General features: G+C 37.8%; 2 protein-coding genes across 2 annotated transcripts in view; one reads left to right on the plus strand and one right to left on the minus strand.

The window, feature by feature from the left end:
• MPP5 (membrane palmitoylated protein 5) overlaps positions 1–4862 on the plus strand; it is a 50242-nt gene extending 45380 nt beyond the window's left edge. Inside the window, exons 13-14 of the mRNA XM_035327547.1 lie at positions 352–462; positions 1810–4862. Of these exons, the coding sequence (XP_035183438.1) occupies positions 352–462; positions 1810–1986 (288 nt within the window). The 3' untranslated portion in view covers positions 1987–4862. The remainder of the gene's footprint in view (positions 1–351; positions 463–1809) is intronic.
• A 1952-nt stretch (positions 4863–6814) lies between these two features.
• Positions 6815–15394, minus strand: ATP6V1D (ATPase H+ transporting V1 subunit D). Its single transcript, XM_035327554.1, has 9 exons — positions 15354–15394; positions 13293–13410; positions 12489–12568; positions 11025–11092; positions 10288–10332; positions 9707–9810; positions 9202–9268; positions 8171–8249; positions 6815–7576 (listed from the first exon to the last, which is right to left on the minus strand). Exons 1-9 carry the CDS (start codon positions 15392–15394, stop codon positions 7435–7437), a joined length of 744 nt encoding a protein of 247 aa, XP_035183445.1. The 3' UTR covers positions 6815–7434.
• Positions 15395–15448: the final 54 nt, after the last annotated feature.

Consider the following 15448-nt stretch of genomic DNA (forward strand, 5'->3'; position numbering starts at 1 on the left):
TGTCCTGTATTTTAATCTTCAAAACAGGAAAGGATAAACTGAAATTTTCTTGATAGGTATTTAAAAGTTCTTCTCTCAATTAAAAGTTCATACCACTCCCTAGCATTGTAAGGAAACTTGCTTCAATTTAGGTGACTTTTTTGCTTTTACGTACTGAAAAATATTCCTGCAGTTTAAGTTAGTCTTGAACAAAAGTAAATGTTTGGGTTCCATAATGGTTTTTTTTGGTTTTTTTTTTTAAATAAAAAGCTGGAATATCAATTTTATAGCCCATGGTGACTAAACGCTGAGTGATAGTAATAATACTGTTATGGTCAATTGTTTAGAAATTAATTAATCATTTTTCTGCAGTCATTGAAGACACTACGGAATTCTGACTTGAAGCCATATATAATATTTGTTGCACCACCTTCACAAGAGAGATTACGTGCTTTATTGGCCAAAGAAGGGAAAAACCCAAAGGTAATGCATCTAACACCTCTCCTGAAACCTTTATTTTATTTAAAGATCTGGAATGTTTTTGGTAAACAAATTCATATACTTTCTTTGGAATTGGGAGATGGTAATGGTACTGATGATACATGGGAAGTGGTACAGTTAGAGATCTGTTTGCTGCAGGTCAGTAAGCAGACCGTACTCAGAGAGGGGTACAGGGTGCTTTCCTTAACTGAAAGTGAGAGGTATGGGGCAAGAGGATCCATTACTAGTTCAGGTGTCCTGGGTCACAGTGCTGGTCTCTGCATTTGGGTACAAAAATGTGTCCCTATATTTCAAAACTATAGAAATCCAGCTCTGTCTTCAAGTAAATCTTGGAGGAACTCTAAAGAGCATTTTTTTTTCCTTTCAGAATTTATCTGGCCTTGGAAAAGTACTTACTTCAAAATGTATTACAAAACTTTTTAGATTAAATAATTTTTACGTTTGATCTTGTAGGCTCACTTTTCAAGTTTTACAGTTTTCCAAGATCTCAGCTTATCCAGTGCAGGTGATTTTATTAAATGAGAAGTTAGTTCTGCAGAGTGGAATTACAACCCATAAACGTATCCAAGGTGTCTGAAAGCTCTGAAAAGGTCCTTATTGGTTTACAGGATACAAAGTGCATGTTGCTATGATAATGCAGTATGTTAATCTTCAGCCTTCTAACTGAAATCTACCTTAAGGTGGGGAGTACTTTTCCACCCACACAGTGTTAATTTAGCATTATGTAGCTCAGACTGAGGAAGAACAATTCTCACAGCATAAATGCATCTATTCGTAAGGACTCCTGATACAGCTGTTGATCAGGAATTGCTTCTCACAGTTCTAAGCTGTATTTTGCCCTCTTTATATGATGCAAGGGTGATGAATGTATTGTATGGATTTAAAGTCTAAAAGGGTGTCAAAGTCTTAAAACTGGGATTTTTTTTTATTTTTTTTTTTGCCAGGGTTAAAAATAATCATTCTCTACATGGATAAGTTTCCTCCTCTCTGTAATCTTCAGTCTTTTCTAGAAAGATGATAGGTGCAGCAACCTAATTTTTTGAGCCTCAGTCAGATGCATGTCATAAAAGGAGCAGTGCTTTGTCTTCCTTATTTACTTCAGTCTGGGACAGTTTTACTGGAGTGCCACTTGTGGCCAGCCAGAAATCATTGTCTTGAGTTCCCTTGGCTTTAAAATATGTCATGGTTATTTGTAGTCATAAACTTAGGTATAAGTAGCTGATGATGCCATGAAAATTTATGTAGAAAACCTGAGTTGTTATATTTCCCTACTCTTGTTATGGGGGAGAGGTGTACACACATACAGTAACTCCCTGTTTTTGATTGCAGCCAGAAGAGCTGAGAGAAATCATAGAGAAGACGAGGGAGATGGAACAAAACAATGGTCACTATTTTGACACAGCAATTGTGAATTCTGATCTTGACAAGGCATATCAAGAGTTACTTCGGTTAATAAACAAACTTGACACAGAGCCCCAGTGGGTACCCTCTACCTGGCTACGATGAGAATCATTCCAAGGGACAAATGTATTTCAATGTAGTGATCATTCTAAGGGGATTGTATGTAGGTCTGCTCAGTTCTAGTAATAAGTCTGTGAGTTCTATAGACCTCAGTGGCTGCATCCTTTGGAAGTGGAATAGTTTATTATTGAAAAAAAATGTACTAATCAGCTTGAGCTGATTTAACTGATCTAAAGATTGTCCAAATGTTCTTTCTCTGTGGTCTAGAAATGGAGACCTTGTCAGTACTAAGCTTTAGATAGATTTTTCTAGCAACAACTTTTATATAAAAATCCACGTTTTTCTACCTAGTCACTCTTAGGAAATCAAAGATCTTAAGTGTGTATGTGTGTGTGTATGTGTATGTACAGTCCTTGTTGTCACAGTTATAAATATGAATGTTATTTAACACTTAACTTAATGACTTTGTGGGACATGATGGTAGTTTGAGTGTAATTCTACAGATCCTTGGGTGGAGAAATAATATACACATAAAAAAAATTAATATTAATGACAAATCTCTACTTTTCAAAAAAATGAAAAACAAAGATGCCACTGGTTTGGAGCTGCCCTTTGAGGCTTGAATTTATATTTTAATTCTAAAAAACATTCCACTTTCTAAATAGCACTGTAATTGGAAAATGTGTATAATGTAAATAGTTCGATCCTTGTATCTTTTTAGTCAGACTTTTAAAATCAGATTTGACTGCACATTTATTTTAGGTCCAATCAAAGATGAATATTATATTGATCTTTTAGATTTGATATTTTTATGGAATTTTCTTTAAAACATTGGCTGATTGGAGCCACTGTTCTCCACAGATCTCTACAGATATTTAGAAAGGCAGAGGTTATATTTTTATGAAAAATATATAGTTATAAAACACTGCTTGGAAGTCAACTTAAGTTCTCATGTTTTATAACAGAATACTGGCTAAAATAGACTGATGTGCTGAACATTGGAAGATAAGTGGGTATTTTAATCTCTGCAAATGGTTTATGGTATGGCTGTTGGTCTAATGGATAATTAACTGGAATTAAAATAGCTGAATGTAGCTATTGCGTTATAAATAAGCGTTGTAATTCACTAGCCTACATGCTGTCCTGCATTTGCTCAGTACTGCAGTAAAAGTGTGTGAAACTGGTAACTGAAGTCATAAGAACAGAATTTAAGAAAGGGGAATATTTGTAATTGTTAAAACAAAAAACTTGAAACAAGTGAACAAAAAGGCAAGGTCTGTCTGTATCCTAGTGTGTTTGGCAAAGCAAATGAGAACATCTCTGCATCCTCAAATTCTGAGCTGTGAAGGCTTAACTACCAAGGCTATGCATCTGCAGTAGGGCTGCTCTATTGCTGAAGCTGACTGAATAGTAGTGTCTCGGCTGTTTTGGTTTTGGGTAGCACAAAGAACCCTGAATGTGAATATCTCTTAATTTTAGCCATAGGGTTTCTGAATTCTTGCAGGTAAAACACTGGAGTTACGTCAACGTGTAGTTCACTCCTGTCTATTGTTGAAGGATGAAAAAGTAGTTGATTTTTTCCATACTGTCTTGCATACATTCTTTCTTCAAGTTTCAATGGAACAAACTCATACCCATAGTTGAATAGAGAACTCCAAGTATACAGGAAATACAAATAAATTTTCAGGTAACTTTCCTAGTTACTGAGCTAACACTGTGCATTGAAAAATTAAAGTATAGAGTGCATTCCTGTCTTGTTAGGAAGCATTTGCAGGTTTAATATTTAGGGCTGAGAAGCAATAAGCAGTTAATGAGGCTAAGTAATGACCCTTCAGAAAAAGTTCAGATCTTTGATATCTTCAGTTCGCTGTTAGAAATAGTATAATAATGTTCTAGCTGTTGGTTTAAGGGCTAGATATTCAAGACAATAGCTTTTTGCCTCACATTGCAGGCACATTCTCAGTTTAATAAATCATTTGAAAACAACACCATTCAGGTATATTGGATAGACAGTGTTTCATAAATGACAAAATATTGTATCAATTCTACCCTTTTTTAAGAGAGGATTGTAGAAGTATTAGGCTTTTGGTATTGACTGTTTCATAGTTGGACAAGAAGATGGAAAGCAGTAAAATGTATTCTTTAAGGGTAACCTAGCTCAGCTGCCTAAGTACTGTCCAAATTCTTGCAGTCACAATCAGCTCGAGACAGTTGCTGAACCCCCTTTATGTATTCAGTATTTATAGCCAGTGTCTTTCAAAGTAAATCATACTGTTAATGTGTTTGATGTTCTTCTCCCCAGTTTTTCTGAAGTGGTGTACAGAGGCTGTTTTTATACCAATAAGTTTTTGAATGTAGACTTAAGTGATGTTGAAGTTCAGCTCTACTCTCTTAATTCCCAAGGCACTCAATACTCGCTGATACCCATATAAAGAGGTGCTATGGTAGTTATAACCACTGAGCAATGTACCTGGTGGTCCATCTGCCACCAGTTTGGACCTGGAACTACCTTGTGTAAGAAATGATTCTGCCTTTTTTTAATTAAGGGTGTGTGTTAATTCCCTTGAGAGTAAAAGAGAATATGCAGACTTCACTGGTGTAACACTTTATCACAGGCTTTATAGTGAGCTGTGTCAGACTGAAATGAAGGTATCTGCATTTTTACCAGTCCAGATTTAATTAAACATTAGCTAATTGCATAAATTTTTGAATGTAATTATATGTGACTTTTTAAAATATATGGTGGGGGTTTAATGCCTTAATTAAGGTAACTTTACTGAGACCTGTGGTTAGCCCCATGTTGTACTTTTATATGTGTATCTGCACTCTGTATTTTGAGGCATCATGAACTGCACACTAATGTAAAAATGTAAAATATTTCTAGATTTAAAATAAATCAGTGTACAATTTTACTACTTCTAGTGAATCTTGGAAGTCATCTTCCTGCTGTTTTGCTGGATGTGTGTGAAAGATGCTGTGGCCCATCAGTGCCCTAGATGATGTTCTCCTTACCTCTCCCACTGGATGCATGGTGTCAGAAGGGAACAGACTGCAGAGAGAAACTGTAGACCTGAGAAGACTGCAATCTTACTGTAGCTTTCTTACTGCTGCTGCCTAATTTTCTCAATTTATTTTAATCCTTGTATTTGGGGGAGGAAAATTATTTCAGCTAAATTCTGAGACTTTATGAAGTTAACATAATAAGTTTTAGCTGTCCATTAGCTGTCCTGATGTGATCTATCTTCAGAGGGACAAGCCTGTCACCTTATTTGTCAGCCACAGAATTTCATATGTCAGATGTCACTTCCAGACTTAAAAATTTTTTTCTGATTGTTGTTTTTTGGATTAATTTGCACTTTATACTACTTTAAATCATCTTCAATTGAATTCTATTCCAGCTAAGATAATAAACTGCCATATGATAAATTCCCATCTGCAGAAGAGGAAGCAATTAATCTATTACAAAGGCTAGTCCAACAAGGTGCAAAAAAACAGCTGTTCTAACAGCAAGTACAGCCATCTCGGTAAATCTTAATCTCTGGTAGCCTAAATGAAAATCCTTCCTAGGCTGACTAAATAGTCATTTCACAGAATCATAGAATGGTTTAGTTTGGAAGGAATGCTTAAGGATCAGCCAGTTCCAACCCCCCTGCCATGGGCAGGGACACATCCCACCAGACCAGGTTGCCCAAAGCCCCATCCAGCCTGGCATTGAATACCTCCAGGGATGGGGCACCCACAGTTTCTCTGGGCAACCTGCTCCAGTGCCTCACCACCCTGTGAGTAGAGAATTTCCTCATATCTAGTCTATATCTACCCTTTTGTAGTTTGAAGCCATTGCCCCTTGTCATATCACTACACTCCCCAACAAAGAGTCAATCTTCAGCTTTCTTGTAGGCCCCCTTTAGGTACTGGAAGGCCTGGATTTTAGCCAGCACAGTACAAACAAAATAATTCTTAAGGATGACTCTCCTTTGAGACAGTAAACATCTGTTAGATAAGGATTGTCTTTTTTATCACTATGAAAAGAATGTGTGAATACATTCCTTCCTGTACTTAGCTAAAGCAGGACACAAGGAACAAAGCAGGTGGGGTTGTTGGTATGTTTTTTTTGCCTTTTTTTTTTTTTTTTTTTAACCAGTTGAATGATGCTGCTCCTGTTGAGGAAAGTACCTGACAGAACACAGGTGAGCTAGGAGGTAAGAGGGTTCGATGGGAGTTCAACACAAAAGCAAGGGGCTCTCCCTTTCAAGCTGGACCAACACGTATCTTAGGCTAAAGTATGGATTCATTTAGCTGTGCTGCTTTCAGCTTCTAAAGAGGAAAGAAATGGCCTTTTGCTTCATAAAATTGTAAAATTACTTTTTAAAAGGTGCTAATAGAAATATTTTTTATTGCATTTGCCCTGCATCTGCTGTTAAGTGCTGGATCATGTTTAAAACAAGGTGCTTACGTTGAAGAGTCTAGTACTAACAGAATAAATCTATGCCATGGTGCCTACTGCATATGCCAGCTTATTCACCTCTTTCCTAAATTCTTCTAATCACCCTAGAATGCAAAAAATCACAAGAATGGACTACTGTATGTTCAACCCTGCTTGCCTGCCTACTTGTGATGAAGATTTAAAGCAACATGGAGCTGGACAGTTTAGAAGAGCTTCTATGTGTTTGTGGCAAGAGGATGTGACTTCTTGGCTGGTTATCTAGAGAGGTACAGGGTAAGTGAATTTGGACACAGGATAAAAGGAGATGTGCCCAGTGTGCCTTATAAACTGGGGGTGTAGGATGAAGAGAGGGCTATCTTGCAATCAACATGACACTTTCCAAGCTTTTAAGACCATCACCTTCTTACAGCAGGAGACAGGCACCAGATATTTAACATTTAGAACTTTTACTTGTTTCTAGCACAGAATACACAAGTGGCAGAACCTCTAATTAAAACCACAGATGTTTTATGCCAGTGGTAACAACCATGCAACAGAAATAAATCATAAAGACTGTGGATTTCATCAATAGGTTAGAAAACTAGAGTTGCCTTTACTTACATTTGACTTCAGTTGTACCAACACCTGTTTTAAGCAACTTTCACGTTAATTCATGTTTCAGCAGTAAAGAACAGTGCATGCATCTCCCTCCCTAAATTTTCCTCTCCCTGCAGTGGTAAGAGGAACAATTAAAAAGGCAAATCCAGAGCCACCATGCAGAAACAGGTATGGACGATCATTCCTATTAAATGGAGAAACAGATTGAACACACAACAGAAGGCTTTCCTGATAATAAAGCACCTTACTCATCTCTCATTTTCCTCCTATGCTACAGTCAAGTTCCCAGATTTCTAATCTCCCAGGAGAAATCCACAACCCAGTCAACTCAAGGCTTATACACCAACTGAGAAGCCACTTAAGTATGATTGAGGCAACATGTCCCAAATTATACTGCAACTGGGCCTTCTATATTCTGGGTCCCCTGCTCCAAATATAACAACTGCACAAGGTTACTCAAAGAGAAGGTCTTCATCCTTCTCTTCTGCTAAGAGATTAGCTGGTTCACGTTCGCCACCAGCAGCTCTTCGCAGCTCCCGTTCTTTCTCAGATTTTTCTTTCAGTACTTTTTTCTTCTCCTGGATCTTCTTTAACCTGTGAAGAGAAATTCAGTTTATCTGTGAAAGCGATGTGATGTTTTCATAAAACAGGCTAGGAGCAAAGATGTCATACAAGTTGGCTGTGATAAAGCTGCCTGGAAAAGTTCACCAGGAAATGAAAGTCCTGTAACAAATGACAAAATGCTCTTTTTGCAAGCTGTCACCCTTCAAAAATATTCATATCTACAGATTAACTCATTTTTTCACCCAAACTGTAAATGACATTTTTTACCTTAAGTACTGCATTATACCAGTACTCTGCTTTTCTTGAATGAAGGCAACTTAGCTTTAATTCATTTCAGGTTTGACACCTTTGCTTCATGTAGTGCAGAACACCAGCCTCTGTGACAGAGGTGTCCTTAAAGCAGAACAACAGCTATGTACAGCCTAGTGGTAGAGATTCATCTGCAACTCTGCGACAAGCAATTGCAGGTCTATAAGTGCCCAGCTCTGGAAACTCAATGTGCATTAAGAACCAGGTCATACTTAACAGTGTTCACTGCCAGATTTGGCAGTTCTTCTAACTCCTCGCTGAGGAATGGTCTATTTGAGAAAAAGAGACAGGCCTTGTCTTGTTTTAGATAGTTACCTGTAAAATTCCTCTCGTTCTCTTTCATCCAGTTCTGTGATGATGTAGGAAAGAGTGCGCTCAATCCTGGGAATAATCACTAAAGAAATGTAAACAAGGAAGTTGTTGGACTGCTGCTATATTACTCAGGAAGTTGCCCTAATACAGTGCACAGACGGTTATTTAAAGTAAATCTAGTAATTCTTTTGGCCAAGGGAAATCGTCTTTCATGGAAGATCACACTATTTCATTAAACAAATATACAAAATTGTTTTCTTCAGTAAGTCCAGGACTAAACTATGACTCCAAACATCACGGAATCTCTGATAACACATTCTTCTGAAAGATATGCAATGGAATTGAAAGCACTGATTCTTGACTTTTTAATAAGGTCTTTTTCCCTATTGAACTGGTTAAAAAATAATCCTTCAGAGATGGGCAAGATTAGAAGTAAACCTCTATTCATCCATCATATTCTTTCAGAAACTTTTCTTCAATATAGGACTTATACAAAGAATTATGATCTCAGTCGGAAAAAGCCATAATGAAAACAAACACTCAAATATACTATTACAAGGAAAGATACAAGACATCAAAAAAAGCTTGAACACACCAACTAAGCAATTCTGAAAGCCATGTGCCAGAACCACTTTTCCAAAGGAGAAATCTGCTAGCAATGCTGCCAAATGCTTTTGGAAGGCTGCAGAAGAAAACTTTTCTACAGTCAAATTTGCTAAGGGATAAGCTGCAGATAAGACCTGCAAGTTTTAAGTACATCTATGGAAAAATACACTGAACGGAATAGTTTAGTCATCTACTGAAGTTATTGCATACATGCAAAATTCCAGCTATCAACAACTCAGAATGGAACTGGGCTTTTCATTTTTGTTATTTACAATGTGCTCTGTTGTAATGCTCTCTCAAATATTCTTGAACTGGTTTGAAATCCTACTAATAAAATCAGTCAAAAGAAGAGTGGCTTCCAGGACCCAGCTCCCCATCTTGCATGGAGACACAAAAGCATTATGCATCCCAAATAGAAAAGCACTCACCATGTTCAATTGCATTCACGCGTCTGTTTGTTATTTTGATGGCTTCATCCAAAGTAATAAAGGATGTCTGTAGAACAGGAATAAATAATTAACACATAAGAAGACAAACTAGGCATTTCAATATATTTTACACCCAAAACCAAACAGCACTTGTAAGCCAAAGCTGCTCACTTGATGGAAGCAGAATTGTTTCTGCTAATGTTGGTACTCTTACTGTTACCAGATTACATCTGAACACTGCACATCAGCAGTTTCAAATACCAACTACACCACATAGCAACTCAGAGTTTCTTCATAGCATTGTAGAGTTCTATGAAGTGGTAGTATAACTGTGTTTTATGGCTGAAAAAGGTTTGCAACTTTGTAGAGCACTTGGACAAAAGGTATGTATTACAGCTGAAAGTACTCAGCTACAACCACTGAGACCATGTTACTTTTAATTTCGGAACAGGGAGAAACCACAGACTCATCCCTACTCCCCAGCCCTTTTTTTTCTCCCATCAACCTGTAAGGAGGCCAGTTCCACAAGCAGCTCCACGGCCTTTGCATAGTTTCTCTTCAGCTTAGCTAGCTGTTCTCCACCCCTGGCCAAGCCAGTCAACTCATAGCCTGAAAAAAAGAAAACGTGAAATTTGTTGCTAATGCTACCATGGTGTTTACTTTCTAGATAAAAATTAGTACTTTACGAACTACAGGGATACAGACAGCTCAGAAAGTGGTATGCTAAAGTCTTTGCCCATTAACAAATCAATCGTTATAATGGTTTGTGTTACTACAAATCATTGCTGTGCATGTCTACAATAAGGTCTACCGGTCTCAAAAACCTGGTAAACAATCCTTCTCCTACTTTGAAAAATTCAATGATTTAGGAAATTAAAATCCACTATGACCCCTTAATAATCTCTCCATATTAGAGGAACAGGACAAAGCAAAAATAGCTTTGCAAACAGCAAAAGACAGAGGAAATACATACTGTTATGCCTGTGAGGTAAACTGACTTATCAGCAAAGTATGACAAGTATTTTTTAATTAGCACAACATAACTACAAGTACATGTAAGATAGAAAGCACTTGTTTTGTACTTACTGTCCCCTCCTTCCTGATAGTGCTCAAAAACAGGCAAGGTTACACCTGGCAAAAGTGAGCAAGTATGTGTGTAAGAGACATAAGGTTTTATATATTTTTTTTAATTACAACTCATTTTTACCCCATTTGCTTTTCATAAATTCCATAAGCTCAGAAGCTTTGTTTCCAAAATCTCCCTATATAGCTTGGAAAGATTTAATCATGCTGATTCTTCCACTTTAATATGGAACTTCGAAATTATATTGAGATCGTGGAGATCTAGACACGTGAAAAATTCAGAAAAGTATTATATTGTATTCAGTATTCAATTTTACTACGTTACCACTTAGCAATATATTCCCCATACTTAAGGAATATTTTCAGCATTCAGTCTTGATTATTCTTTCCTGTTTTCTTCATAGACAATTACTGATATTTAATTTCTTAAAAATTATTTAATTCTGATACTTAATTTCCTGGTTTTCTGATTTACTTTCAGTAATGGAAATTGTGCTTTATTTGAAGATCTAGAAATTGGACTACAGTTTACTTGTTTCATCTTATGAGAGGTAAATGACTAAACATAAAAAAAAATATCTTTTGTATCTGAAAAATCTTAGTAAGCTAGAAATGTTCCTAGTGTTAAATTAATAAGAGAAATAAGAGGAGATGGTGTTTGGAAACTCTCCTGCATATTTCAGTCACCTCCCATGATTCCCTTGAAAAGTTGAAATGCCAGTAGTCTAGGGAAGAGTCACCTGCTACATTGTCCTTCTTAGCTCTGATCTTGACTTGAGCTTTGTTCACATTTTGGATCACAGTGGTACTGTAAGGAAGAAAGCATACATCTTAATCATGAACACTGAAGTGGTTCATTAATTCATCTTTATAGGCAAGGTGAAGTAGTTATCAAATAGCTGTAATGATTTGGAAATTATTTTTAGTTCAGTACTCTGTGAATTTAATTGCGCAGTCTTCAAAGCTAACACAGAAGCTTTCAAAGAAACAGTTTTCCAGCAATGTCTGGAAATGTAAAAGAAATAAACTCTGAAATGTAACTCTGGAAATGTTTTAGACTAAGCATGCATATCTAAAAACTAGCCAGTTATCTGGCAAATGACTTTAAAATATTTCAATAACGTTGAGTGTAATCAACCTGTACAATTCTCTTCCCACTAAAAGCAAAGGAATTTCAAGGCTTTAATGTAGACCAAGGCTACAACACTGTTTGTTTTTATGAGTTCATATTTATTTGTTCTTTCAGAACAATAAATGAGTTTGTTTACCCACTAGCTCTTACCATGTTAACAAACTTAGGCTTGTACAATTCATCTAGAAGTATTCTAAAGTGTCTTAAGGTCTTCCAAGAACAGGTCACTGTAGCCAACTCTTCCACTGAAGTACAGTTTACTTACAGGGTGGAATCTAACTATTGTTTATACCTAAACACTGCCTGGTTAAGGCAGGAAACAGCACCACATCCATATGAGAGTAACAAGGCTTTCATCGATGCTGTGCACCTCTACAAGCATGCAGGTTACTACTGCATCTGATCATTTAGCTCTTCCCCATTAATTGGTGGCACCATCAGCTGAATTATTAACACTACAAGAGCTACATTTGGATGAAGTACACAAGCAGTCTGGTTAGAATTGTAATTTATTAAAATGCAATTAAAAAATAACCCACTGAAGGAAAAAGCTCTGTCTCCCCTCTCACATACAGCCCTCACTAGCCCTAGTGAGGCAAGAGGTCATGAGACAGTATGCTAAAACACTGAGTAGAATCTCTTACTTACTGGTAAAAAAAAAAAAAGAAAAAGAAAAACGTTGGACCCTGTCCTCAAGTCTACAACAAAAATCAAAATAATACATAATCCAACACTCTGATATACAGTCTTGTATACCTATGTTTTAGCTTCCAAGCTGCAAAAAACCAACTTCTCAAATCAAGGATTTGTGCATAATTTGTATGTAAATTCTGTTCGTTTTTCAGCTTTCTTTTTTATACATTTTCATCACACAAATTCTCTCCTGCAGTGATGTCTCTCACCTTTATTTAATGGAATTCAGTTAATCCTGTCCTACCTTACCCACTGCCTCTTTTTCTTTTAAAAAGTGTTTAAGAATTGTACTTATTTCCAAAAGAGAAATCAACAGTTTGTTGAAGTGTTGAGAAATCAACACTTTCCCATGGGTAGGATACCCATCAGCAATCCTCACCTGAAATCTCCTGCTGTAAACTTTGCCTCAGCAAGTGAAAAGGCAGCTTCTCTCATCACCTCACCCATCAGCAACTTAGTCTGTTGAAAAAAAAAAAAAAAAAAGAGGCAACAAATATAAGGTATATTACTCTTTTTTCCAGGATGAATAACTAACAGCATAAAGAGAACAATGACAAATTTAAGAGAGTAAAAAGGAGAAAATCTGATACCTCTGTCTTACTCTCAAACTGCAAATTGGAAATCGTAATTTCCAGGTGACTGGTTAAAAAAGAAATACTTCACCTGTTTCACTCACCCAGTGTAAAGACTCAAACTGCAAAAGACTCATCTGTCTCAATAATCATAAAATTCTATTACATGGGGGCTAAATTGCAACAATAAAGTGTCTCAGCAGGAAAGCACTTTTACTTCATATTGTACTGCATACCATGAGACTTCTGAAGTTGTTTCAGGCCGGATAAAAGAATAAAAGTAATGCTACAGAACATGTTAGATCCACTCATAATGGATTTGGCACCATCAGAGCAGATTTCCTATAATGCAGAAGAGATGGTAGGGAACCACAGCCGAGGACTGGTTGGAAAGAAATGAAGAATATTAACTCTTACAAACTTTCTGTACCACTGCAGCCAGGGAAACATAGTTCTGCTCACCTGTCCTCAGCAGCTTCACTTACAAAGAACGGGTTATCTACAGTGTTGTCCTACATTCCGGCCTACCTAATGAAGTCAGCAGAATGGGAATGCACAACTGACAAACAGATTTCAAATAAAGAGAGACAGAAAAATTCTAATTTACCTACCTCAATAATTTTCTTAAGGATCTGCCTGAATCGAAGTGTCAAAGCATCAGATTTTTTCTTCAAGAGGTTACGACCTGTTTGGGCTCCTTTCAAACGAGCCTTCATGATGGTCTGAGCCCTGTTCAACAGAGGGAGAAATAAAAATGTCCTGCATCATCCAAAGGGATTAGGATAAAAATTACACATGATTTTCTGACATGGACATGACAGAAAGTATGAAGCAATGAAGAAACATCAACGTTGTAAAACAGCAGAGACAATTCAGGATATAATTTTATTTATTCATTTATTTATTTCCAGTAGCAAACTTCCAGGTTTCTGGTGCAGAACTGGGAACTAAAAAAGGATACAAACTTTGCTTCCCTCTCTGCTGTCACATATATTTTAATGTGACAAATCTTTTTAACTAAAATTTCAGTAGCTATAATACAAAATCCATTGCGCTAACTTGAGTTACTGCCTTGTATACATAGTGTGCACAAAGGACGACATTCAGGTCTGTAAAGAGAAGCCTATATGCTTCCTCTCTGACCTTGGAAAATGTAAGTATCATGAAGATTCTGCTTACGCAGTGGACACAGTTACTTCCCCACTCTACCGACATGTTATAAGAATAGCTTCATTAATGCCTACAAGATTGTTTTAACTGGGAAGCACATACACTTTCTGAATGTTCATGATAAAAAGACAAAGAACAACAAGGCACCTTAATTTTCACAACAAGCAGGTCACTGTTACCACCTTGAGCTACCTTCTCACTCTGTTCACCACCTGACCGAGACTGGCTCACTTTCTAGTTCAAGCAAGATTTCACAGGCTCTGTGAGTGCACTAAACAAAGTCCTGTTTGCAGTCAAGGAGACCGAGCAGCTTCTGTGAGTGATCATATCCAGCCCAGAAAAGGGTCATACTAGCAAAAGAGACTAAAGCCAAACCTTGCAAAATTCAGTTCATCAGTTAACAAAAAAATTGTTCTAGAAGCAGGCCATCTTTATTTTTAACATCCCAGCTCACATTCCTATCAAAATATCTGCCACATTATTAGTCTCTTACCTCATTTGAAACAGGGCTCGTAAATATCAAATCTTTGTACCTCACTACCTCCTTGCCACAATGATCTGTCAGCCCACAAAAACAGATACCTTTCAGAAGTGGTTGAGGTGCCTCTTCCTGGGACATGTAAAGGGAATGACAAGAGCACCGTTGAAGAGCAGGTGACCAGGTGGCTTAGTACAGGCAGTCATTTATTTCTGAACTGAGGTTCAAAACAGAACCTTTACCATGTGATATATTAATATTTCCATATAAACTGTTGTTTCATATGGCCTGAGCTCATTCATGAGGGAATAGTTATTATTGTACATTTGAGGTTTCCTATCCTGCAAGACATCTTCCTATAAAGATTATATCCAGTCATCACCCTAATTTTATGCAAGAAGATTTGAAACAGCCTTTCACCCCAAGGCAAAGTCTTCTGTCCTGGAGAGTCCTGAAGAGGAACAGCACTATTAAAACGGCATTTTTAATAGTTTATCAATTTTAAATGTTCGCATTCATTCGGATGTTGGCTGCTTTCTTAAGCCTGGTCAGGGGACATCTGACTGCATGACGAACGGTTTGCTGTCACAACCTGGAAAATTACTTGGCTGTCCACTCACTGCACTTCCTTTTTCTAAAAAATTATTTTATGGCCAACCTCTTACACGACATCAATTAAACAGTGAAGGGAAGGAGTTGAATGATTGTGCATTTTTGCTTATATTCATGTTCTATTTTTAAATCCTGGCTTGCCTAATGGTACGACTTCAACACCCCCGACGCCGCCACCCTGGAAGCTGCTCATGCCGTGGCTCTGGATGCCCTCAGATGGCTGCCAGCTAATTTTGAGCCGCCGGAGAAGAGAAACCACCGAGGAGGGGATCCAGCCGCGGCCCCACAGCGCGTTTCTCGCCAAAACACGGAGGGAGGGCGGCCCTGCCGGGGGCTCGGCCCTGGCGCTCCCCCCAGCGCTGCTCACCCTCCCCGGCCCCGTGGCGCCCCGCAGCCCCGCCGGGCCACTCACATCCGCGACGGGAAGATCTCGATGCGGTCCTTGCCCGACATGGTGGCGGCGGTGGCGGCGAGCGGCTCCCGCTCCGCCTCTCACCGCCGCGGCCG

The sequence above is a fragment of the Oxyura jamaicensis genome, chromosome 5, assembly GCF_011077185.1.
Source record: "Oxyura jamaicensis isolate SHBP4307 breed ruddy duck chromosome 5, BPBGC_Ojam_1.0, whole genome shotgun sequence".
NCBI classification, from domain to species: Eukaryota; Metazoa; Chordata; class Aves; order Anseriformes; family Anatidae; genus Oxyura; species Oxyura jamaicensis.